General features: G+C 36.8%; 1 protein-coding gene across 13 annotated transcripts in view; it reads left to right on the top strand.

Annotated features, from left to right (window-relative positions):
- The window catches only part of SMYD3 (SET and MYND domain containing 3), a 385946-nt gene that overhangs the window by 297822 nt on the left and 60901 nt on the right, over positions 1 to 27223 (top strand). For 10 of the 13 annotated variants that reach the window (XM_059468066.1, XM_059468065.1, XM_059468071.1 and 7 more), the window contains 3 exons: positions 10104 to 10171; positions 12625 to 12727; positions 19239 to 19349. In XM_059468066.1, coding sequence (XP_059324049.1) covers positions 10104 to 10171; positions 12625 to 12727; positions 19239 to 19349 — 282 coding nt within the window. Of the gene's footprint in view, positions 1 to 8223; positions 8270 to 10103; positions 10172 to 12144; positions 12292 to 12624; positions 12728 to 19238; positions 19350 to 27223 lie in introns of those variants that run through there. The other 3 variants (XM_059468076.1, XM_059468078.1, XM_059468077.1) reach the window with 3 other exon arrangements.

Below are 27223 nucleotides of genomic sequence, written 5' to 3'. Positions count from 1 at the left end.
AAGCTATGATTCTAGCTGTGCTACTTTATATCTAGCTGGTTTACAGCGCTTTTATCAACTTATTGCTAGATGTTTTTTGACTCAGAGCTCTCTGTTTTAGCTTAATTTAGACTAAATTGTTACATTTTCTCTGTGGCTCTTGCTCAAATGGAGGTGGTGCTTAATGCTGCCTCTAAGTATTGTGTGTTTTTTTCTTAAATAGAAATAGTGTATATTAACAATGCAGAAAATCACATAATTGCTACATCTAATCTGGTACAGTAAAGAAAAACACTGTTTCAAAGGAAAATGCATTCTATTCAGTTTTAGGTAGAATAGTATGTTGGGAATTTATTGTTTTGTTGAGGTAATGGCCTTCTGCTAAGAAATCCTCATGGATGGAGTGGTGTTTCTGGGTGTTGGTTTGTGGAGTTCAGGCATTGTGGGTTCTGAAAGCCTTGTTCCCATGTAACCACCCAATATATGTGCATGGCTCCTTCTCTTGGCATAAATAGCAGTTGATTTCTACTAACACCTTCAAAAGTAAAAAGAGTCCAGGCAAAATGCGGAAGGGGATTCCTTTAACTTTGTACCAACTATTCAGTCATTTCTGACTGGAGCAGGTTGTAGCATCCAGAGCCTTTCAAGCAAAATCCCATGACCTGGCCTGAGAAATGCAGCTCTGCAATGTTCTGATTTAGGTCCTGGGTGCCACATGCACCCCGTGGTCCAAAGGAGACCGGGACCACAGAGCAGGATTGAGTTTTTTTAGATTTACCTTATGTCAAATATAGCATAAAATGCTAGCAAATCTTCTTTCACTGACATCATTCACTGATTACAGTTTGTCATCAAATAAGGCTGTCCAAGAATGTTGGACTAGAACTGGGGGAATGAGAAAATGAGCAGCATCAGCACAAAAGCTGTACCTCACTGTAACTGGACACGTATGTGCTGTGTTGAGAGATGTCCAGTGTTACGAAATTCCAAAAACTGAATTATATAAACTGTTTCCTGATCATTGCATTGTTTGAAAAAAATGGCCCCAAAATAGAGATATAAAAGAAATGCTGGCTGTAAATCCTTGGGGAGTAGATCAGAGACATTAAGAATGCACACGTTCTGTAGAAATCCAAGAACCCATTGAATACTGAGTGCTTGAGTTATAAGGGCCTTAAATTTACTGCTTTAGCTTTAATTTGTTCTATGCATCACATCACATCTTTAATTTAAATACTGTTCTACTTTGTACTTACATTGAGTTTATCTTATGTATTCTGGCTTACATATCCTTCTATTTTCTGATGTGGGCATATTCACCCTTCAGTGCCAGTGCACATGTGTAGAGCACAGTTTTCCTTTCAGTCAGGAAGAGATCTTCAGCTGTGGTCTGGATTAAACAATCTCTTCAGTGCCTTCAATAGGTCACCACTCTTTTCTCTCAAAAGACCTCTCATTAAGGCAATCAGCTAGGTATTCCAGTGTTTCAGAATTGAATAGAGAGTGAGATTTTGTTTCGCAGTTTTGTTTTTTCCTGTTAAAGTTCTAATCGCCTCCTGGAATTGATGTATTGGATGAATACCAGCTGGTACTCCACTCCTTCTCACTGTTCCTGGGCAGGTCTAGCCTGCCTCTGACCCATCACCTGCTATGGCACAGTAGCATCAGTCATTGTATCTGGCAGCACTCTTCATACACTGCCTGTGGACGGAAGGTCTAAGAGTGGGAAAAAATGCATTCTGCAGGCATATGCTAACCAAATGTTCAAAAACGTTCGAAGGAGAAAGTTTATTTAGGATATTCTTTGTTGGCACTTTACAAACAGCACATGTATTTGCCAAATCATGGTTTTACACATAACTTAAATTACCTGCTCTCAGAAGATTTTTGACTGCCAACCATCTGGAAGAACAGTACATGATTCCTATTGTCTTACTGACTTCCTAATGTCTTTAATGGGAAGAAAGGGGGTTATAACTCTAAAAGTGATGAATTTAGAAAAGGGCATGTCTGATGCACTGATTTGTAGAACTAATAATGTCACCCAGTTTGAATTATAGGAATAGGTTGGAAAATAAATCCAAGTAACTTAAAACCTTGTTGTTTTTTTTTTTTTGCTTCATTGATATGATAGAAAGAACAATAGTTATTCCTTTTGATAAAACTGTATGTCAAAAGAAAAACAATAGTAACTTATCTACAGAGAAGAAGTGTAAGAAAAATGAAAGGAACTGGCAGTGGTATCCATTTTCTTTTGGGCCTCAATGCACAAACATTATAAGAGCCTGAAATTTTGTTTGGTTAATGCAAAACAGAGAAGGTTTGGGCTAGCCTGGCTTGTCAGTGATCATGGACACAGTTAGGTTGTCAGTGTTGTATGCTTCCATATCGAGTTGCCATGTATTTCTTTTCACCAAAAAAGTCTTTGGTTCAGTCCTAAAACTCTCCAGTCATCTCTGGTTTAGATTGTAAGTCAATTAGCAAAGTGAGACTAGTGCTGGTTCAAAAACCACATGCTGCATCTAAAAATAAATTTTGAGAAAAAGTGTTTTTTCATAAAAATTGGTTTCCATGTTTCTAAATTAATCAAGTCAAATGGGTTTTGTTGCCAGTTTCAGAAGAAACTTCAAAATGAAGACATTTATTTACATTTGTTTTTTAGATTTAAAAGTACTCATTTCAGGTCATTACATTTTGGAAGAGATGTTTCCTTTTTTTCTACTCTTTTTGAAATTTCTTTCAAACATTCTCAGCTTTTGTGCTTTCAGAAATTTCCTAGTGAAAACAATTTTAAAGCAGCGGCATGAAAAAAATTTTCTCCAGATTTTTATAGTCCCTCTCATTCCCTATCCCTTCCCCTCAGCAGAAAAGATATTGTGACACCATAGGGGAAGGGAAGGGAAGGGAAGGGAAGGGAAGGGAAGGGAAGGGAAGGGAAGGGAAGGGAAGGGAAGGGAAGGGAAGGGAAGGGAAGGGAAGGGAAGGGAAGGGAAGGGAAGGGAAGGGAAGGGGCAAACATTCCACTAAGCCAAATAGACCAAATCCAAAGACTTATGGTTGATGAACTTCAAAAGTTAAATACACTTGAAGGTCCAGCTCAGCAAGCACTTGCAAAAGGAATAGCAAGTATATTGCCTCTGTGATAAGACATCATCAAACACTGAAATGTTTAGGTTAGAATTTCTCTGACCTATCTTGAACTGTCTAATAGTTTTGTCTTAGAAAATCACCTTGGTAATGGAAAGAGGTGGCACATAGTACTTTGTTCCACCCACATTATTAGCTGAGGTTATGTAAGAGTAATTCATCAAGGTTTTGATTTTGCCTATGTAATTTCCATACAAGCATCTGTAGCTGAATCTCACCCTAATAATTCATAGTAAGTCTAACTTCTTTTTTTTCTTAAATATACCATTACAAAGAATTTAAACATCTCTGTAACAGAATAGGCAAGACAAACACAATGTCAGTTAATGACTCCTGGATGCCCATGAAGTTTGATCCCATTCATAAACAAGCAGTGTGTTTTCAATAAGTGGGCGTGCAGTGGCTGTTGAAATCAAGTTAATAACTCCTCCCCATTTCACAGGAGTGGAGTTACCAGTAGGAAAATGAGGATGAAGAGAAGGATGTCATGCTCCTACTCCACTCCAATTAATAATGCCAAATGCTGCAAGCATACTGTAATATGATCCATTAGTGGCTTCACAGCTCCCACTCTCCCGTTCTGCTCCCGAAATAGATGCATTCAGTTCTGTTCCAAAAAGCAGGAATAATAATAACATTTACAGAGCTGGGTAAAAGCTAAAATTTCACCAAGGGGACCATGGGACTTGCTGACTGTTGTCAGAGGAAAATTTGTGAAAAGCCTGAGACAGGTTGCACAAAACTTTAATGGGAGTCCTGCAAAAATTCAAGATATTTTGTTTTACACTGAGTGCAATAATTTTGCATATTTCAGGCTTACCTTTTCAATTTCAGGTTTTTAACTATATGTTGCACATGCATATAAAAAGAAAAAGGTGCTCATAGCAAACATAATATTTGTCCTAGTAATGATGGCTTTGAAATTCTTAGTAATCAAATATACTTAGCTGCATAACTAAATATTTTTATTTGAAAGATTGGAGAAGTATGTGTGGGATTAAGGGGAGAGGAGGTAATTTACCATGACCTATTTTCATTCCATTTCAATCAAAATTGCACCACTTAGCTGAGTACTATAAAGGGATGCCTGAAGCACACTTGCACTAAATTATCTGTTAATGTCAGGGCAAATTTCTGGTCTCCTGTCTTGTAGGTGGTGACAGCCTATCTGCAAGGGATACCTGTCTTCTGCACACTCATCAGAAAACTTCATGTGCTAGGATAGCAAAAAAAGGCCTGAATATTAGTTGATGTGAGAAAGATGTCCAAAGGCTAAGATGAAGAACTAAGAAAGGAATTGGAAATGCCTGTCTTTGGTGTAACTAGCTCTGAGGTAATGGTAGTCTTTAGTTCAGCCAAAATGTTGATGCTTTGGCACAGGAGATTAATAGGAAGTCTTTGAAGTAAAATTAAACACTTGTGAATTCAGTCAAGGTGTGAAACAAACTTTTCGAATTTCATGGTTTTGCAGCATACTTTGGCTTCTGAGCAAATATCATAAACAGTTAACTACTTGTGCCCTTTACTTAGTCTGAAAATCTAAATAAGAAAACTTTCCCTAATATGTTTTGATTTCTGTCTGGAAGCCTTTGGACAATACTCTTGGTCCCATGGTGTGATTCTTGGGCAGGAGTTGGAGTCAATGATCCCTGCGGGTTTTGACAGAATCACAGCTTTTCTGTGATTCTGTCAAAACACTGAAGAAGCTTTTTTTTTTCCTCTACACCTATTTTCTTCTTTCTGATATCTCTTTCATCTCATTTTGTTTCTGTGGCCATCATGGAAGCCAGTAAGTGTGTCTGAGTTGAATGCAACGTAGAATTGGATTCTAAGTTCCTGATATGGCAAAAACCTGTAAGCATGTATATGTGAGGCACAAAGGTCTAGTTTTCAAATGTGCCTCATTACAGGGCTCCTTTCAGGGCAGTGTTCAGGTAGCAAATGCCTTCCCACCATGGACAGAACTGCCATTTCAGAGCGAGAAGCTCTGTCTGAGTAGAAAGCCTGGATGTCCTGGACTGTAGGCACAAGCACTTGAGTGTTGTAGACTTTAAACAGGGGCTTGACAGGCCTGTCTCTGCTGTGGCATACTGTGCATTAGCACTGTTGCTCTAGGGCTCTGTGTGCCAAATGAAGTCATTAGCAGATTTGAGATCTATCAACCATCTGTGCCTGTTATCTGTTCATCTTCCAGCTATCAGTGCAGAACTGTAGTGGGATGTGGTGGCTCTAGAAGGTCTCTGGGGTCTGCCTTGGTCATTCAAGGTAATGTGCCCCTCACCTAGCATTTACTGCTCACCCCTTCCTCCTGGAGAAATGTTTGAGTTTCTTGAGAAGTCTATTAACGTGAGAACTCATTGCAGTATCTTTTGTTAAATAGTTGGCCATGACCAGTGATACCCAGGCAGCTTCAGTGTGAATGAGAAACTTAATAATCCATGAAAGGACTTTTTTAATATCTATTTTTAATCTACATTACATTGGGTTAATAAATTAGGGGAAAAGGGTTCATTATGACTTTCTTCCTGGTGGTGGATTAGAGTACACCAGCTGTGACACACCATTTACAGAGATGGCTGGAGTCATTGAATATCAGAGCTGGAAACTGTATTGACCCTATCAGTGCAATATACCCTTTGGAAGTCCTTGGGAGGGTTTCTTATGTGTGTTATAAAGGCTGCCTCACTGTGTTGCAGTAACAGGAGCACGTGGAGACAAAATGATTGATTATTAGCCCTGGTGTTTGTAATTTGATCAGTGCAGCAAGTGTTAGCCTATAATGCTTTGTTTTCTTTCCCTTACACCCTTATTGATGTGTTTCATTGTCTGAGTGTCTGAAATTCCAAATCTGGAATGTCCTGCCATCAAGTCTAACTCTGCTTTATTTAACCCAAAGGCAAATCCTCAGTATAAAGCTGTAGGAATGAGGTCTTAACTGAGAGCAAATGCAACTCATTATGTTGCAAAACTGAAGCCTCTGTGCTCTGTCAAATGCAAACACCAAAATAAATCATGGCTGTCCTCTTGATTGTGAGTCTGGCACTGACAGAGATTTCTCAGACAGTAGCTTTAGACATCTTGAGAACAGTGGCCTCTTTACAGGGTAGATTTACAGAGTTTTCAGTAGTCACTCAGAGAGAAAATCAAATGTAATGTAAGGTTGCAATAATTTCTTTTTGGTGTTAAGGTGTGCCTGAGAGTATTGGCCAGTCAGTAAAATCGGTTTACTCATTATGTGTTTACCAGTCTAGGAGAGATTATGTCTTCTACTTGTGTTACCTTTCTGGGTACAGGGTACTTTAAAATATGTGCAGCCTCAAAAGAACAGATAATTTTATTTAATTCAGTCAGTTTATATAATATTGTTGGTTGTTTCAAATAGCACCTCCTTTTAAATAAACTTGCAGGATTTATTGCCATGGAGGCAACTCAAACACTCAGAAGTGATTCTGTAAACTGTTGAGTTTATAGACTAGAGCTCTGTGGCCAAACAAGCTATGATGATTCACCTTGATCACTCTAGAATATTTCAACATTTTGCATTTTAGAGGCTTGAAAAGTTTGTGACTCCCCCATGAGAATTCTGCCTAGGTTCTCATGCTGGGAGAAGTGTTTTTTCAGAAACTGTAGAAATAGCAAGTAATTTGTCTTTGCTCTTTGAAGTTCAGAAATACGTGGCAATTTTTTTATTTGTGGGTATAACAAACTTTGTGAGTACTTGGTTCTGTTTCTGTATTTGGATATGCTGTCTTAGTGCTTTGTAGCTGGATAGAAAGGAATTTTTAAAGGATTCAGAAGGGACAAACACAAATTAAATTACTGAGATAATTAATACTGCAGTATTTAAAACAACAAGGAGCATACCATTGTTTGGAAGAACACTCATTGAAGCAATCAGTTGCTGAGATTTGTTTATTTTTCTTATTTTTAATCACTTAGAATCAGAACCTTGTTGTAGTATAAGGAATAGAGTCAGTTAAGGCAGAAAAAAAGATAGCACAAAATAACTATGAAACTTGAAAGAAATGCTGTGATGCATGAGAAAGTGTTTGTTTTGCCTTGGGTTTATGTGTTGGGTTTTTTTCCCCTAGAAACAGAGTTAGTTAACTTCCAGTCCCAGTAGGCTTTGATCTGTAAACAATTGCCTCAGGAACAAGCAGCTTACTCATGCTCTCCTGCAGAAATGTTGGATACTCCAGATTTGGCTGTTATTTGAGCTACATCTGTGAATTTTGGGAAGCTAGAAAAACTGACTTTTCTTTGGGTGTTATCTAAAAAAAAATGCCGTCTTCATTTTGTTCCTTGGAAGTTGTGATCTACAACACCGATTCTCGTTTTGAAATCTCGTAACTCCCCTTGATAGAACGGATCTTTCAGTCAGACTTAAAGCATCCTAAAAGTTTGTATAAATAGAAATGTAGAAGTGATTCGGTAGATTTTTTAGAAACTTTGTAACAAATCTAAAAGAGAACAGAAAGCCAACCATATAGCAACAGCCTATGAATATTTCATATTTGATATCATTGTGGGCTGCTAGCTGTCTATGGAGGATTGCCATTACACCAGAATTACTCACACTGTAAATGGTGACATCCTCCTCCTCTCTCCACCCTAATCTCAGTTCCTCTCTCTCCACTTGCTGAGCGCAGAAGCAGCCATGACTAGGGTTGCTATCTGCAGTACACATTATTTGTGTATTGCTGTTGGTTTTTTCCATTCCTGAGCTTAAAAGGGGGGAAAGATTGTCTTCTCAGAGGTTAAACAAACCTCAGAGCACCTGACAGATCCTCTGCCTCTGGCAGGATTGTGCACTGAATCATACAGCTCAGAACTCATGGGAGCACTTAAACCCATGTTTGTGTATTAAATGCCTTTTTAGATTTGGCCCTGTATACTTTGGATTCCCAGTATTATATTTGAAACTGTAAATAATTAGAAACTAGATGGCATTTCACTGCCTTACTGGATATTGAGATGCATCTGTGTCTTGTGAAAATATCTGAGAGGTTAAAAAAGTGCCTCACAGTGAACTACTATTAAAAATAGCTCTCCATATCTGAATCTCAGCTTATTCATTCATCTCAAATTTTTCTTTGAAGGTATCCTGGTATAAAAAACTGATTCATGTTTCAAAAAGGAAGAGGTAAAAATATTGTGACTTCTGTGTGTAAATCTTTTCACATAATATAATATATAACTTTAATAGAAAATGATGAAACAGTCTCTATAACTCTATGGTGATCAAAATTCAATATTATAAATATAAATATGTTATGGTAATAATAAGAGATTTGTAAGAAAGAGGAGTTCATTTGTTCTAGGACATGCTTGACCTCTGCTACTTTATGATCTGTTAGAGAGAGCTAAGGCTCACAAAAGCTGGCTTTCTTTCTATTTTACCTGGAAGGCATTATTTTTTCAATAAATACCAAAATCAGGTCAATATTTTTAGAACCAGGATAATTGCCACCTGAAATGGACTAATCTTTGCTCAGAGGTTGTCTGACACTTTATACCCAATGTCAGCAGGAAAGAAATAACTAAGATGTATGATTTTGGTAATTGATAGGGAACATTTGAAAGGGTTACATAAATAATAGACTAATCAAAGTATTGTTTAATGGTTTACAAAAACACATGCCATACTGTGTGTACATTTATTTAAATTAATGTTGCTGTCATAATTTATGAGAAATTTTGAAAGAGGATTTCATTTTCACCTTATGGTTAATGGTATCATAAATAATAATTTGTCAGTTTATAGGATAATTTATACTATTAAATTGTTCAACATACCTCTTTAAAACATAGGTGTGCATTTATTGCTCTGGACAATTACTCTGTGAATAAAACTGCAACTTTCAAATCTCATTTCCATGTCTGCCAAACCCTACTCTTAACTCATTTTCTGTTCTAATGAGAATTAATGACATTAATAATCCAATGCTATGCAGAAGAGACCTTGGACTTTTCTTGTATATGCAGTATCATGCAGTATTTTTCTAAAGAAGATATTAATACATCAATAGTAACTATCAATATATCTAAAAAATTAATGTAAGAAAACACCAAAACCAACTCTTCCCCAAAAATCAAATACTTGAAAAATACATTCAGAATTGAATTCTGTTTGTTTTTTTTTTTTTTCATTTAAGCACATGAAAGTTGTACTTGTTAATCATTTACTAAGTGTTGATATATCTTGGACACCAAAAAGGCTCAGTCTGATAGTTTGGGGTAGGACTAAATCTGCTTACAGGAATCTTCCATTTTCCCCCATTATTTTCTAAAACCACTTTAATATTGTATGATTATATGAAGGAAGAATACATTTACAATAGGAATATTTGAAATTAAAGAAAAGGTTGTATTTCCCTTGGACGGCAATTTGAACATGCTTTGTCATCAGATCTTCTACATGCAAACCCAAATACCCATAATGTGAAAGATTTTGCATTTATTTGTGCCCATATCAGGTTGCCAAAACTGAGGCTGCTATTTTCTTCTAAACAGTCCCACATATATATTCTATGGGTTCCACTGCTACTCATTAAAAGGTGCTGTGAGAGCCTGGCATCAGCAGAGTCCCTGCATAGAGAACAGCCACTCTTTCTGCCAGCAGTCACTATCCTCTGCTGGGTTGTTCCTGGGCTGAGCTTCTCAGACTCTATGTAGGATGGCTTTTTTTATTCTTCTTTTCCTTCTACTTCAGGAAACAGGGCCCCTGCATGTGTTTAACCCCACATTTTTTTTCCAGGATACTAAGATTTCTGCTTTTAATTGACAGCAGTTTTACAGGAGAGTGTGTCCCAGATGTGATTGCTGTAAAATGAAAGAGCGCTAGTGTTGGGCTTCAATGTTTCCCATCTAATTACCATTTGCCCCTTAATTTTATTTTGGAAGGGGGTTTTTTCACTTGAGTGTGGGGTTTCCAAATGATTCTGGTAATCCTGGATTTTTTTCCCTTGTTTTTACAGGTGACCTGTAACAGTTTCACCATCAGTAATGGAGAGATGCAGGATGTTGGTGTTGGCCTCTATCCCAGGTACTGTGGACACTGTTTCATTCACAGGCAAAATCTGTGTCAATTTTTTCCCCTTTTTTCCAAGGTAGCTGTAAGGACCATCAGAGCACCAGGTAACATGTCTAAATGAGAAACTGGGAAATGGAAATAAATTAAAGCAGAGTAAAAAAATACAATCTGGTTGAAAGCATTCTTAATAGTCCTTATTACAGCATTAAAACAGTTTAAATGGTATGCATCTTTGTATTTTATTTTTATGGAGGTGGTAGTCTTTTCTAAGTGAGAAAAAATGCTGACATCAAGAATGTGCAACTGGGACTAGTGAGGGAAACCTGTTCAATGATGCTTTAGAATACAGATATTTTGCAGCTGAGAGCCTTCAGAATTAGTAACTAAAAGAAAAAGATTGATATATTTATAAGTAAATTACCATAACAAAGAAACCAGTAAGGTGAAAAGATGAGTCCCTTAAGAGATAGATGTTACTATTTCAATTTCTTATTATTGTTTCTTATTTGTGTTAGGAAAGAAGTATGTACCAATGAAGATTTTATCTTTGTAGAATTAGTAACCTGTAATCATAAATATGGAAAATTAGTATGTAGTTTAAAAGTATGTTGTACCATCTAATTTTTTGGTTAAAGCATGGTTGAATTATGTTTGTCAGTACCTCAGTTGGCCTATCACTGCTGTTTCTTTTCCTTCTAATGTCATATGCAAGATTTAAATAAGGACACTTAATATCTTGAGGTCTGCCTTGAAGTAAAGATGAGGAAAAGGTAGTTAGGAGGACATGGGAATTAGTGTCATGAAAAGTGCAAAACAGTAATTTGATTTCACAATGGAATAAAAACAATAATTGAGAAAAATGAAATCTTATTTTTGAGCATTATTATTAGGGAAATGCTTGCTTTTGGTTGAAATAAGCCCTTAACTATGAAGAAAGTATCTATCTATGTTCAATGATGATGCACTGGCAAGGGATGCCAGAGACTCTTTCCCAGGTCACTTCAGAGCAATTTGAATTTTGTTTTAGCAAAACAGCTGGAAAAATTGAGAACTTTAAATCTGTGGTTTACAAGTCCCGGCCCAATGTCCTCCCAGATGAATTCATATGCTTCTAGAGGAAATTGTCATCAAACCCACTAGTGTCTCCATGAGACGAGATTTAATTAAAAGTTCTTTATTAAGCCTTATTAAGAGGTTGTATATTGTTGTATGGCTTGATAGCTTCAGCATCACAAAATATTTTGGAAAAGGTAAAATCCTGTGGTCCTGCTGTGCATCACATTGTGAGCAGCTTTGAGAGTGTGCCCAGTGATCTCACAATAAGTGTAATGGATACTCTCTCAGAGGGTTCTTGAGGAGATTAACCACAGATATTTTATAAGGCCAGAAGGGATACCAAAAGAGTCAGACCCCTGTTGATACCTCCTGTAAGAGTCAAAAAACTAAATAAACTTGGTTTGGTGCAGGGCTCTGACCCTTGGCAACATCCTCTATTTTACCACCATCAATCAGCTGGGATTTTGAGTAGCTGAATCAAGGAACAAGGACAGAATATAAATGCAGCTAGGAGCTGGATAAGCCAAAAATTCTTCTTCCAGCCTGATAATGCCAGAATTATTCTTTCAATGGGTCATTCCCGTAGGGAAAAAAACCATGAACCCCATTTCTGCTACGGCAAAAATATTTGCCTGGCAGAGTCAGTTGTTTCTCAGCTAAGGAAACTCGTGATTCAGAAGTGTATAGGAGATGTTGTTAGCAGGGTCCTTCAGACAGTGGGAAGGGTGTGCTTGTGCAGTGCTTGTGTCTCTTGAGGGTGCCAGCAGCTCCCTAAGGAGCTGTGCTGCCCCAGCTGTCACATGCCACAAGAACAGAGGCTGCACCAAAATATGCATTAAAATAGAGACAATGGCCATGTTTCTTCTTTCAACTCTAAACACCAACTTCTTTGGCTTTGGGACATAGTATACTCCATTTTTTCCTGACAGGAAATACAAGTTGATTGCTGGCCCCTTTGAGCTGTGCTTGCAGTGACAGTCAAATAATCAATAAGGTTAGTGCCCTGAAACTGAGCAGAAGCAGCAGAAAGAGAACTCAGTCCCTCTTGCCAAGGGAGGTACTGTCAAGGTAACAAGGTTAGTGTCAAGGTAACAAGGTCACCTTGTTCCCTCTTGCCCAGTCCCCTGAATCAGGGGGCCATTGCCTTCCTCCTGCCCTGAATACACAAAAGGCAGAAACATTTGAAGAGATCCCGACATGGCTCCTATTACTAAGGAATATAAATCTTCTAAGCATTCATTTTCCTCCCCTAACCAGGAAAAGCTGATTTAACAGGGAATTTATTTGTTTCATGACTCAATTGCTTGATACTTCAGATGTAATCATGTTAGCTACTTTCAAATTATTAAAAGGAAATGGCAATGGAGACTCCTCTGCTAAGTTTTTTTTCTTTCTTTCACCCCTCACAGCATGTCTTTACTGAACCACAGCTGTGACCCAAACTGCGTGATCGTTTTTGAAGGATACCAGCTTTTACTTCACTCTGTCCGAGAGATCCAGATTGGTGAAGAGGTAATTAACTTGTCCTCCCTTCCATCACAGACACCTGCAACAATGACATCTCCCTAAATAAATTCCAGACTGCTGGGCCACCAGCTTAATATTTTGATGATATATTGATGCCACTTTCTAGCACATAGCTATCAGGAGGAAAATGATAAATAGAATCATCTCTTCACACTGCCTGGGCCCGTAATCATTACTTCTCATAAATCACTAGCAATCTTGATAAATTCCTGTTCCTCCTTTCCTCCTCTAGGCACTTCATTTTGTTTGTATTTGAGTGTCTTTACCCTGATGGGAACACTTACAGTATTTCTGAGTGGAATGCAGTGTTCCTTAAGTCTTTGCAACAATAACATTTGTCAGGCGGCAACCATGCAGTTGTAGTAAACTTTTTATTGACAGTGAAAGCAGCAAAACAAGGTTTGTTTGCTTGTCCATTTCACTGGGAAAGACTTCAAAATATCCTTTTCAAGAGATTTGTGATTTGATCTAAAGTATTCTCTACATTTTTTTACAATAGCACTTGTATTAATTTGAAAATAAGCATTTGTGGCTAGAAATAAAAAAAAAAAAAGTTTTGTAGCAATGCAGTACTGAATTTGCTTAATTCAGTAAGACCTGAAAAGTGTGCATATATGTAATTTCAGTTGCATCAATGACCTACACAGTCGTAGCTGTTGGTCATTTCAAAGTCATAATCTTATGTAAATATGATTCACACCTGTTCTTAAAACTCTATACTTATTTTGATTTAGGCACGCCTAGTATGTGCCCATGAAGTTTTTTCTTTTTTAATGTATTTTTTTTCAACGATAGTAGGGCATCACAGTAAGTAAATGGTTGAAAATTTTTTTATGCTTATTTTCAAATTAATAACCAAAATAAGTAAGTGGTAGAATATTTTTTTCAGTAAAACATTGTTAAGAAGCAACAAAAAAGTTTTTGCATGCTTACCTTTTTGCCGAGATAATTCTTTCAGGATGCAATACATGTTTGTGGAGCTATCAATTATAGACATTTTTCAGTTCAGCATTCTTGTTTAAGTGTTGTTATAGACACCTTCCTCCTATATTATCCATTAACCATAACTTTCCTCTTGGCTTCCCAGTTCACTAAGATGGGTTGCTTATTTAAAAATACAGTAGATTTTAATGAATTACCAGGAAGAAAATGTGTTTAAGGCTTAAGAGACAAAGTAAAGCTACAAAGTCAGTATTAGGTTAGATCTGTTATGGGAAGTGGAAGGGAAATAAAATTTTTGTGAGGGTATGTACAAGTCAGTAGTTCAATATTATTGTCAGTACCTATTTACTTTTCCTTATACACAACTTCTGCCTCTTTTCATTTTGTGTTCTGCATGATGACTTTGATGCAACTTTCCACACTGCCTTCCTGCTTGCCTGTAGCAGGGTGAGCTCAGTTTTAGTAATAACCAGGTATTGAATTTACAAATATCTGTACATGAAACTGTATCATCTGTTGTGAGCTGAGTTTTAACTTATATTACTGATGTCATGATCTGAGCTAATGAAGATACATGTCAGGGAGGAAACTGATTGGGTTTCCTTAATAAATTGGGTGCTCTGAGATAGTAACATGACCATTATTTCGTCATGAAGCAACAAAAAAATTATAATCACGAGAAATTTTCTCTTATCCTGCTCAAAGTTACACTAGATGCATACAGAATGAGATCCATGATATAATAATTAATAGAAATTAAGCACTTAGATTTATCAGAAATAAGGAGCTGAGTAGCAAGTCAAGCTCAGATTAGTAGAAGAGGACTATTCCATCCTTACAGGAACATATTTTTGCACATTTGTAGCACTTTCTGTCAGAGCACACTGCAGCAGTTTACTCATGCCAAGGAGTTGTTGACCACCTAAAGTTGCAGGGAAAGCAGAGACATGGGGAGCTGAGATGTCTGGCTATTGTGGTCATCTCAGCATTCTGAACTTTGCTTCCAGAACCTCAGAAGTAATTATAACACCTTTTTGCTCTTCAAGATAATTACAGAATTACAGAATGTTTAGATTTGGAAGGGATCTCAGAGATCATCTGGTCCCTTGCTGTGGGCAGAGACACTTTCACTAGACCAGGCTGCTCAGACCTCCATCCAACCCAGCCTTGAACTCTACAAAGGATGGAGCCTCTACAACTTCTCTGTAATGTTGACAATTACAGTTTTTGTAGCTTTAGATGATGTTAATTTGACAGCATACAAAGATTTTCTTTACTTGCAGCTCTTTGCAACAATGAAATTTAAAAGTTGCGGAGAAAGATGACATATGGGGAAGGATTATTAAAAAGCAAAAATTATTTGTCTAGAGATCATGAGGGCTCCTTTACTGGGAAAGTAGCCTATCAGCTAGTTTTGTCAAAAAGATGAGCAGCCTACTCTTAAGAGGTCTTCATCATTTCCCAACCCTTAAGTAACCACTTCAAACAGCATTAAGATGTGTGCTATAATTTCAATTGACTTTTTGTTAGTTGCTGAGTCTACCTGGTGTTTTGCAGGTAGACATGAGATGATTTCCCCTCCTCTCCAATCATAAGTTTTATGGCTTCAAATCAATTACTCTTGCTGGGAGACAGAATGGATTAGCTGAGGTGCAGTTCTGCTCCAAAATGGGTTCTTTGCTTCTCACCAGCTTCAGAGTTCAGTTAGAGCAAATTTGTATCTTTCTTCATAATATCATATAGCTGGCTGAACCTTACAGAGCAACATTGTTTTAAATACTGAAAACAAATAATCATTTCAGATGTTAAGCAAATAAATCTATTTTCATGATAGATTTCAACCAAGTTATATAGTGTTTTTGTTACTGTAATTCTGTGAGAAGTTTTGTATCTTTGTATGCTTGACACATTACATGTTTTCCCATTTAAGTTTGTAGAAACAAATTTTTCCTTGAGTTAGGAGTTTTGCTGGTTTTGTACCACTGCAGAAAACCTTTTGATCTTATGTGCCAAAGCAGAAAGAGTGCAAACTGTTAAGCACTTGTGTAACTCTGTCTCAGGAACAGATTTCTGTACACAACCCCTCCTAAGATTCTGAGAGCCATGATTGCAAAACCAAGAAGATTCCTTTTCCTTTTTTTTCCCCTGCCACTAGCATTGAAATACTTGATTTTAAATTTTTACAGAATTTTCTGTCAAGAAATTTTGTGGCTTATATTCTGTTACAAAAAAAAAAAAAAACAAAAACCAAAACAAAACCAAAAACACAACAACAACAAAACCCTACATAAATTAAGTCCACTGCATCGTGGCAGTAATGGAAAATTGTGTCTACCTCAGTTGGCAGATGAGGAACATGAGAAACTAACCACCATATCCATGATTAAAGAATTTCTGTGCTCAGACAGTGCTGTATTTCTAAGGAAAGGGTCTTAAGAGTCAATAAGTCACATGGCTTTTAAATAATTTCTTGCCTTCATAAATGTTTTTTATATATATTCTCCAGTTTGGGGGGAAAAGATTTATTACATTCTTTATAAACGATGCAATAAAGAGGCAAACTTTGGTCAGTTGAAGTAATGTTTTAATTAGTAGCATACATCCCACATGCAAATACCATTAAGACAACCTTTGATAAATGGGCACATTTCCCAAATATGTACAAGTTAAATGAGGCTTGCATCTAATGAAGTGATCCAAAATTAAACCAAGGACAGAAGAGAGACTTGAATACAGAAATTTTGGTTTTAAACAATTATATTATTAGTATAGGCTCAGTCACTGTTAGGTTGATCATGTTTCTAAATATTCTAGTTACATTTTGCCACTCACTCTGCCAGCTACAAACATTTTTTTCCCTAATGGATTTCTCCTGGCAGGGCTGGGAATTTGAACTTGGGCAGGAGAGACCCTAAGTTGTTAAAATGCTAAAAGGAGAGATAAATGTGATGGAGCCTCTTTTCCTCTTTCTGCCCAGTCATATGTTTTAATCCAGAGCATGTTGGTACGTGACTGTTCATATCCACAACTGTTTAGCAACCTCTGAAAAAGAAATGTCTTTTTTTAAACTTCTTCCTACCCCAAGGTTTCTGCAACATAAATGAAAAAAGTTGAGGGTGGGGGGATGGAAACCAAAGATATAAAGAGAGAAAGGGATGAAGCCTGTAGGCTGGATAGGTAAGGTATATGTAGTGTTGGCTCTGTGTTTATTTCACAGTATTGTAACTAAACTCTGCCTAATGATGGTTTCATTACTAATGACAGGGTTTAAACCATTGTCTTAAATATTTTGACAAAGAGTACACTAATATCACATTATTTTTTTGTCAGAAGATTCCTACTGTCTTGCACTGTGTCTGAACCTGGTTGAATCCTTTTTACTGTTGGATGCCACCTGAACCTAAAGCCCAGCAGGACATGAGTCAAAACCAGAGATGTTTATTCAGACGACAAGAGACAGGGAACAGCCAGTGTGTGAAATGATTTTGACAGAAAACACTTGCGAGTTGCAAGGAGACATGAAGATTTGGGAGGCTTTTGATGGGAGAGGGAAATTGGGTTTTGGATGTCTGAAGGATGAGGTTAGGACTGCAGCTTGGATGGAAAATGCTTTGTGGGAAGGAAGGGAGACAGATCTTTCTTACCACACCAAGGGGGATGCAGATTAGGACCAGCTGTGGAAAGAAGTTGTTGGGGTCACTGAAGATGAGAAATCAGAGTAGGGCAACAAGGACTGTTAACTTGGGAAAGCAAGAGAACACAGTAGGGAAAGGTGAAGGATAAGGCTAAGGCTAAAGGACAGACCTGAGACTGGTACAAGGAAGAAATCATCCCATTGTACCAAAAGTGGCTATGCAAGGAGCTAGAATTTATGGCTAGAAAACAGGTTTAGGTAATCAAGTGTTGAGAATTAGACAGGAAAATGATATTTATGTTGAGGAGTAGAGAACAGAAGAGAAAGAATAAGAGGGACATTGGAGATAATGGGGCAGAAGAGACAAAGCTTGGAAGAAAAGGATGGAAAATAAATAAGCAGCACAATTTCCATCCATTCCCTGCAGAAAGATCAGAGGGAAGCCTAAGGCTCCCATGTAAAATATTATTACAGACTGTTCTGCTGTAAGCCAGTAGTGGTGAAACTAATCCTCTCTTGGCTCAGACATCCACAAGCTGGGGCAGAACAACATTATCTAGAATTCTAAACCTAACAAAGTTCTCACACTTGCTAACTTTTGATTAATTGTGGAATTTTAATTTGTCTCTCTCATTAATTATACTATTAATCTTCAATTATGAGGCCATATTTATTTTAAATGCTTGACTTTGCCATCTCAGTAGACTTCTTTTAACACAGTTCTCCTTGAATATGTAATCAAATTACACTGTAATAATAAATGAAAAAAAATGCAGGCATTGTTTTAGTTGCTTGTTAATTGCTCATTCAATTAGAAAGCTCACTAATTTGCAAAAATGCAGGTTCTGACAATGGATTTCATGATCATTACTAAAATTGGTCAGGTTTTCCTGTAATTTCTTTGAATGGACTCTCATGATTTAACTGAAAACCATGTGAAAATTCTCCCAATTAGTTGAAGTGTCTAGGCTCAGGATGAAATAATGTGACCTGATTTTTTTTCAGCTCTGACCCCTCTGGAGTGTTTCAAAGTGTGTTGGGCGTATAGTGTAATCACTGAATAACATCTGACTGTATACTGGTCTGAACTGAGCTGGTTTTTTTGTTATATCCTTTTCCTTATCGTTAGTTTGTGCCTGTGGAGCACTTTAAACATTTCAAGAACTCTACAAATGGTTAGTCCTGTAAAATTCTTTCTGGCAGGCATCAAAGTGAACAAACTACAGACTTCTCTGTAGCTCATTGGAATTCACTCTGTGCAGTGTAAGAAGTTGAAAAATGGCACAAATTTAGGCACAAATTTTCTTTTATCATTTTAAGAAATTTTCTTGTCAGTAGTTTCAACAACTTAGACTGCAATGTTTTTGTGCTTCCTTGGTCACAAGGGAAACATCACAGAGACACTGAAAATGGGTATGGCATAAGAGGAATTCTCCCCAGGCTCAAACATATATTTGCAAGAAAGTAGGGGCTTACCTGAGGAAAAAAATTTGGAGATAGTTGGATATTGTGTAACACTAGTGGTAAATACACTCTTAAACTCTGGAGCTAGACAGAAAATGAGATTTCATGCACAAGGGATTCAGATGCTTTATGCATAGCTTCTTTGCTATCTTTTCTCACTCTCCTTTCTTTTTTTTTCCCTACAAATAAGGATTAAAAGTTGAAATAGCAATAATTTTGGGTGGAATTAATAATTTCAAACAATATTGATCTTGAAATGTGAAAAAGTGAAAGAAAAAGAAATTGACTACTTTTACCTTCTGTAAAAGTAGTCAATGTCTTCTGGAAAATAATCTGTTAGCATTTTATTTTATGCTGGGAAAAATTTTGTATCCAAAAAAATGTTGCCTCCCCTTATACATACACAGAATATGGATTTTTTGTAAAATATACCAACTCTTTTTTTTTAATGTACAGCTCACCATCAGCTATGTTGAATCACTGGTGCCTACCAGGGAGCGCCAGAAGCAGCTGATGCGCCAGTATTGCTTCGAATGTGATTGTCCACTCTGCCAGAACCCAGAGAAGGTAGGTTGGGAAAAGAAACTCCTTGCCAGTGAAACAGAATTTTCTAAGGCCTGTCAGCAGCTTTCCTTCCTTATAGTAATACTTATCTTTGGCTACTAATTGAAGGGCCAGAAGAGGGGAGAAAATGCCTCTGCCCTCGTTGCGGTTTTTGTTGCTGTGAAAGACAACTCTGAATGACAGAAAAGCAGAAAGTGTTGGCATTTTTCTATTCAAAAGAGCAATCTTGTAACTTCAACTGAAGCCACTTGTCTGGTAGTACAGGAAGGTTGTGCTTATCCTCAAAATAATGTTGAATTAATTTTGCCAAATACCTGCATCAGTAATTTTCAAGAACTACCAAGCTTGTTCAGCAGTTGTTAGAGAGAACAGTGAACATCCTTGGGTGACTTTGTAGTTTTTATGCTCACTTACATCACAAGTCCTTGGAGTAGCAGGTCAGTGGTTGTAGTAGATAAACTTTTGTTCAATATGATCTCTTACTGGGGTTCAGCCTAGCCTCATTTGATTATATTCTGGTTTGCTTCATATTAATACAACCTTGGCACACTAAATTTGTCTCAGAGGCTGATGAGAGATTAAATGGAATAGGCAAAATGAGGCTGGCTTAATAGCAGTTTTTAAGCACTTAGTCTCTTTTGTTATATGTACAGTTGCTCTTATTTTCACAAATGCTTGTTTGGAGTGAGTCACCTGCCATAGCTAAATGTGTTCCTGTAAGATTAGAAGTAGTAAAAAGGTATTGATGAAAATGTAATTCCAAAGAACATAATATGATTCATGAAATAATAGCAGTGCAGAAAAAAAAAACAGAAAACAGAAAAAGAAACCCCCAAAGTTTAAACTACAACATATGCTTTGATTCATCAGTAGGCAGTTCAAAAAAGAAAACACAGAAAATTTCAGGCTTATGACATAATGCTAAATTACTTCCTGTCTGTGTTGGCATTCTGTGTCTGATAAAAGCTGCTGCAATTCTACTCCGAGGCAGTGAAGTGAAGACCTCTTTTTATCTTTCTTTTAAAGATGGTCACTCAAGTGCCATGAAATCTTTGATTAGTTTTAGGTAAATGGCATCCTCACAGATGCAATGATGATTAAGAAAAATAAGCAGGCTAAAGAGTCTTCAAGGATCACTTAACAGTTTGTGAAAGGGTAGGCGAGTGGTGTAAAGAACATTCAGCATGTGGAAAGTTTTAGGAAATAATATCTTCAGACTGGTGTATATGTAATTGTAAGAATCAACGTATAACATCAAAAAACACTCTAGTGAAATTATATGTTCATATATTAATGAAAGCAATACTCTCATGCATAGGTTAAAATTATTAATGATTTTTTTAAAAATATTATTTTCATTTGTGTTCATAGTCTATAGATCTTTGTTTTGCCCTTTCACAAAATTTCCCTGGGAATGATACTGTGAAATGTTTGGAAGGCTCTTTGTGACTGCATTCTGGAATTCTGTGCTTGTTGATTGTTACCATGTTAAGATGTCTGTGAAGGTCTAGAAGCATCATGGCAGCTTGGTCTGTTAATGTCTATGAAGAGGACATCTTTATCCTCAGCTTCAGTTTAGGGTCATTAAATGTTATCTGCAGCAGTCCTCATAGTATTAATTTCTCTGTGACAACTGAATTTGTAAAATCTCTATGTGACTAGCTTGTTTGGGTTTTGTTCTTCCATTTATCTTTGTCACTGCTAGCTGAGAGTCATGTAACATTGCAGGTACAGCAGGAGATAATATTTGGAAATTCTGGGTTTAGATTTAGATGCTTAAAATTGAAAAAATCATTCAAAATCTCCCTGCTGAAATACCCCTAATACTGAGACAAATTTCCAAGTCATCTTAAAAAATTTTTAAAAAGGAAAATCTTTGTGAATAGAATAGGCAACAGCTGTAACTTGGGATCATCAAGAGTGGCAGAGTCAATATTGTGAACCACTGTAGTCAGCTAAAAGTAAATTCCCATATTGCAGCATTGCTTTGCAGAAAAAAAGATAGTTTGGTCAACAGCAGTTCATCTCATGTATCTTTCTTATAGGTAAAAATGCAAATTCCAGAAATGCTTTATCCATTCAAGTAATTTCTTGTGTATTGGGGATTTTTTTCAGTTTCAGTCATCTCATCCAAAAAGCTAGAACCCTTTTTGAAATCACATTTATAGACACACAAACACTTAGAGCTTGTGTTACTGCTGTCTTGCTGAGTGTGCTTGTCGGCTGCTAAACACATACTAGGGACTAGTGAAAGCTCTCAAGATGCGCACATCAATTTATAGTAAAGTTTTAAGTCAAGTAATATGCACTGTAGCTTTTATTCTACATCTTTTTTAATGTTTTAAAAGTGATCCTGCAAATCCCCGGGGAAATATATGTTACAAGTTTATATGAAGAGCCCATAAACCTTATGTTTATTTGTGCTTAGTTACACGCATCTTTATTTATTCATATTTGTAAAAACATTTGCAAAGATAATTATCAATGAAATTTATTTTTCCTGCTGTATTTTTTAAAGGCTTGTTCATTTAGTGTTAAATGCCTGAGTGAAGAAGGAAGATGGTATCAAGTTTCTGTTCTCAAGTCAGCTACTGACTGCTAGTGACCTTGGGAAATTTGTTTTAATCAAGACCAACTTTTGTGTTTTCTAAGATCCAACCCTTATTTTTCATAATTGGTAGGAAGCCACCATTTCAAGTGAAGCTCAACAGGTTTTTGACTAGAAAACAGATCAGACTGTATTGGGGCTCATTTTTGTGAATGTTCTGTGAAGCTCTGGTTTGTTCAGTCTCTAAAAATGCAGTGAGAAGATAATTTATCTGTAATTTATACTTCTGCTGAGTATTCTGGTGCCCAAAGGATAATGAAGAAAGGTGCTGTATTTTCTAAGGTATTGTAGCTTTATATGACGGATTTTTAAAAATGAGAATAGTTCCTTGAAGCAGAATGGTTTGGGGTTTGTGTGCTTTCTGCCTCCCTTATACCAAGAGCAAAGACAAGCAGCTCATTCATACTGTCTTCAGTAGAAATCCATGAAAATTGGAATGGATAAAAGAGGTTAAAGGAATGCCTTGAAGTAAATTGTCCACTCTTTAGACAGATAAAATTTGATGACAAAAATTATGCTGCTCCATGAAATATATATAAACTGAAAATGAAGACTGACACGGTTACATTTCTGTGCTAGCTGACATGGATAACCAGAGTGCAGTTACAACACTGCCTAGATGTCAGGATTTGAAACTCTAATATCTCAGGTGTTAGAGATAGGCAAAGGCTACATTTTCAATACCATGAAAGGGGCTGCAGCCCAGCCACAGGGACCCTTGCTGAAGCCAAAGTTACAGAAGTTTAGCATCAACTCATACACACTGGCACTCACCAGTTCAAGAGAAGGATTCCATGGCTGAGCAGTCACAATGGCACTGCATGCAAAATGAGAGGGAAAATAAGCAAAGTGAGCAGTTCCTCACTGGTCACTGCTGGTGAAAGGACTCCACAGTGAATCTTTTCTATACAGTAATAGTTCTTTATCTTTCTCTCCAGCTGTGAGCACAGCCAGGGAATAATCTTGGTGCATAGCAGCTATCAAGGATGAGAAAACATAGAAGCAAACAGTGGCAATAGCTGAGCTGGGAATCTTAAATAGTTTTTGTGCCTGTGCCTCAATGTGAGCTGCATTTTAATTCTAAGGATGTACTATAATGCTGGCCAGTGTCTCTTAGCAGCATCTGGACAAGCAGCCTGGCAAGTAGAAACACAGCACTGTAAGCTGGTTAAGATAAGATTGAGGTGAACGTTTTGGTGGTTCAATTCCTGAGTAATTAAATGGCACTAACTACAAATCTAAACAAGACTTTTGTCCAAAGTTAGAAAAAACAAATCAGGAACTAAAAGATGGGGGAAAACCATATCTTCCTAAAAGTCACTCATAGAATGCATCCTGTCTGGCAATACTTTAAGTTATAGCTACTGTATTGTCTTCATTTCATTGTATCTTTGACAGCATTACACATTATTCTTTGTTCCATTTTAAGATCAATCTCCACTGTAATTCAGGAATGTGTGCCAAGCTGAACTCTTGGCAACATATTACTATTCCAGCACATAAAAGCCCCTTCCATTAATTATAATTAAAGATGGGTTTACATTGATGACAAACATTTAAATGAAGAACAGTTTTTTCCACAGTCATGAGCCAGAGAATTGTTCATGTTGTACATCTTCAGCCAAGGATTTCAGGGACATTTGTGCTTATAGAATGGTTTTGTTATGAGTCGGGTTTCTCTTGTGGAGCCGGGATTTAATATTTTAGTCTAGCTTGGTTTTTGGAAAGCTTTTATTTATTACAAGGTCAAAACAATGGACTTGACTCTGAATCATTTTTATATTTGGTCAGTGTTTGAGAGTTGCCAAAGTTAATAACAACATAATGCCAGTAAGCATGTTATTCCTTTAATCATTTCTTTTCCTTTGAAAAAAGTACTTACTTATATTGCAGCTCGAATTTTAGTAGAGAACATCACAAGTCCAGTTTCCAACTAAAGGGCTCTCAAAATAAGGTCATCTGAACAGCAACCAAGCTATCAACCTCTACATAAAAACACCACTTGCAATTCTTTACCTGTTATTACATAAATCCACCAGCTCTGTTATAAACCCACACCCTCCCAAAATAAGTTCCTGAACCTGAAGTTTTGACATTATTTTTGTAGTAGAGAGAACAATTGTAGTTTAGAACTTCATCAAATGTAAGTAAATTGATCAAATTAGTTGCTGCAGCATGTCTGTGGTTGATTTGCCTCACCAGATTTCCTGAAAGAGACTTGAATATGACCAAAGATACATTTTACAACATTTTCACTTTTGATCTTAATGTTTGTTCTCAGCAATACCTTTGAAGAATATGTGCTTAAATTGCAGAGACATTGTTAGATGAAGAGTATTATTATTGACTGTTGTTTTTAATGAGCATGTAAAAGCTTCATGCAAACTATACAAAAATGTCACCCCTCCCTCAGGGATCATATATTTAGGACACAGGAAACACAAAATTATATGTTAAGACACAGCATTGTGTCCCAGTTTTCCTATTACTTATTTATTTTTAGATGTTTACATTCTCACTAAGTTTCCCAAGTACAGTATGAAAGATGAGACCTCCAAATTAATTCAAAAGGTGAAGCCTGGGAAGCAAGGATTGTTGAAAACATTGTTTTTTTATACAGCTAGCTGAACATAAAACCCTTTGATCAAAGCGAAGACAAAACTAGGAGCATCTGTTTCTCTAGTCATGATTCTAAAAAACTTGCTAAGTACCAATGTAATACCAAACAGTGTGTTAAAAAATTGTCAGGATTTTGTTCCAATAAAATCGTGATTTAATTAATTTCATATCAAAATACAGAGTTTGCAATAGTTAATTGTAGAATTTTTTCATTCCTCATCTTTTTTACTGTTTTTCCACTAGAATTGCCTTTGAAGCAAACTGCAGGATGACATCAAGCCAGAGATCAGTCACGTTTCACCCACCTACTCTTCCAGCCCAATGTCAATATCACCAGTACCTACAAAAGTCAGTGGCAGTAATTGGAGCCTGCTGGGACACAATGCTGTTTCTCTCTATAGGTGGCTGGCTATTTCTTCCCTCTGGCAAGGCATTTGGTAGTGACATAAACTCTGGATTCATTCCTGAAATCCAGCAGTCAGACTAACACTCTTCTGTTTCTTTCAGAGGATCTTACTCTCTTGGGATGGATTTCCAAACAGCCAAGGACAGAGGGCTTTTATTTTTCTAGTGCCAAAAATAACAGTAAAAAAACAAGGCAGCCACTTCTAATTTCTGGGATCTCTTGTTCATTAACAAAGGCATCATGTCTTCAGCTTCTCATCATTTCTTACATGACTTCTGAGGCCCCTTCCATCTTTCAACGTTGTAATTTTTTTCCCCTAAAGTGCAGTTCCAAAGACAGTGGCAAATGCACTGTGATCATTTTTCCATGACAGTTGCTTTGGGACTGCCTCAGTGTGCTCTGGTCACCACTTGGCAGCATCCAGCTGGAGCTCACTTGGGTTGTCAAGGTAATGGAAAGATCTGGCTGTTCTTATAAATAGATATGGGTTGAAAGATGTATGTAAACTCTTTGCCTGTTCAGGAGATCCTTAATAGGGCAACCTGAATCAGTTTGGTCCATAGAGTTCATATTTAAAGCAAACATAGAAACTGGGAGTGTGGCACCCTCCTGAGAGTCTGGCTTTCTGCTCATCTCGGTGGAGCAGAATCTCATTCCTTTCAGATCCAGCCATCTAATACGAAACTTAAATCTTCTGGTAGATGTTGTAAGGAGAAACACTTTGTTTACCAAAGGAGGAGGGCATTCTCATCAACTTTTATACTGCTGCAACTACATTTAAGTGCCTGGCTCCTACTGGATCCATCCTTTCTGGATGTCCAGCTTCTTTGGGAATATTAGAACTAGCTGTTACTGGTAGGATTTCTTTTTTCAGATGTTGTCATTCCTATAGCAGTCACTATTTGGTCTCTGCTGGATTAAAAGCAGAAATAAGAAAAGTCTCATTCTGGATTAGCAATCTAATATAAACATAGAATATTCATAGAGAAACAGCAGTAATTTAAATATAGAGCTAGATCAAAAAAATCACTTTCCAAACACTTTTTCCTGCAATGATTTTGGAGAGACTTTTTTTTCCCAAATATGTATGCAAGCCAGTCATTGCATTTTCTGAACTTGAATCTCTCAATTCTCTTTTTGCTGGAGCTCCTATAAAATCTTGTGTATTTCAACCTGTCAAGGTGGTTTCTAATAACAGTAGTACCTTAGGGAATAATCTTGATTTTGGATGCCTTTTCTTGATCAGTTATCAGTCACTGTTTTCTATTTTGCAGCATGTTGGATATTTTAAAATGCCATTAATTAGGTAATTTGATTGAAATATGATAGGTTTCAATTCTGATCCCATAAGTCATTAAGAAAATAAAAAGGATGTTGCAACTTTAAACTGCGGATTTCTGGACTGAATGAGTTTTGATTTTCTGGATACAAAAATCTCTCTGGTTGGAGGTCATCCACTTTGGACAAAATAATATCTACATCAGAGCCAGAATGACATTTTTTCCTAGCTGTTAGAGCAGACCCTATGTGGTAAGAGAACCCTACAAGTCTCTCTGATCTCACCATCAGGTGATGGGTGAGATTCAGATGAGTCCAGGATGTGCACTGTATCTTTCTTCTAGATTCCTGTTTCAAATCAATTAAAAACAGGAGCTTGGATCTTTTTCTTCTTAAGTGTATATTTTAATGAGCCATGGATTTTAAAGAAAAAATAGAAGAAAGTCATTTGAAATACCTTTTTTTCATTGGTTCTCTGGATGTAAGGAAAATCCTTTCTGACAGTAAAGCAATTTATCATTTACCTTTGAAAACTCAAACTAGGACAGCAAAATTATATGGGCTGACCATAAAGTCAGCCTTTGTGGGCATGCTGTATATTTTGATCCCTCCATTTTATTGTTTTGTCTGTTCTTAGACTCTCAGCTTTTGGGACACGTATTCTTTTTACTCCGTGCAGAACTAAAACCCCTGAAAAACAATGTAGCTGTGATTCTGATACTGCCAGTTTTATAAATAATAGCAACAATTAAGTCAACAAATAATCTGAAATCACACCAAAATGGAGGGAAAAAGAGGTGGAAAAGTAGTCTACTGTTTATCAGCAAATTTGAGAGTTACTTAAAATAGGACACAATTCTATTATCTCAGTGAAATTTTTTGCAATATGACATCTTTAAGTAATTTCAGCTAAAGTTTTTTGTCATGTTTAACTCATTCCTTGTTGAAGACATTGCCCTGAAGACA

Source organism: Ammospiza nelsoni, chromosome 3 (genome assembly GCF_027579445.1).
Source record: "Ammospiza nelsoni isolate bAmmNel1 chromosome 3, bAmmNel1.pri, whole genome shotgun sequence".
Classification (NCBI taxonomy): Eukaryota; Metazoa; Chordata; class Aves; order Passeriformes; family Passerellidae; genus Ammospiza; species Ammospiza nelsoni.
Note: the sequence above shows the minus strand (reverse complement) of the source record. Positions and strands in the feature narration are given on the sequence as shown.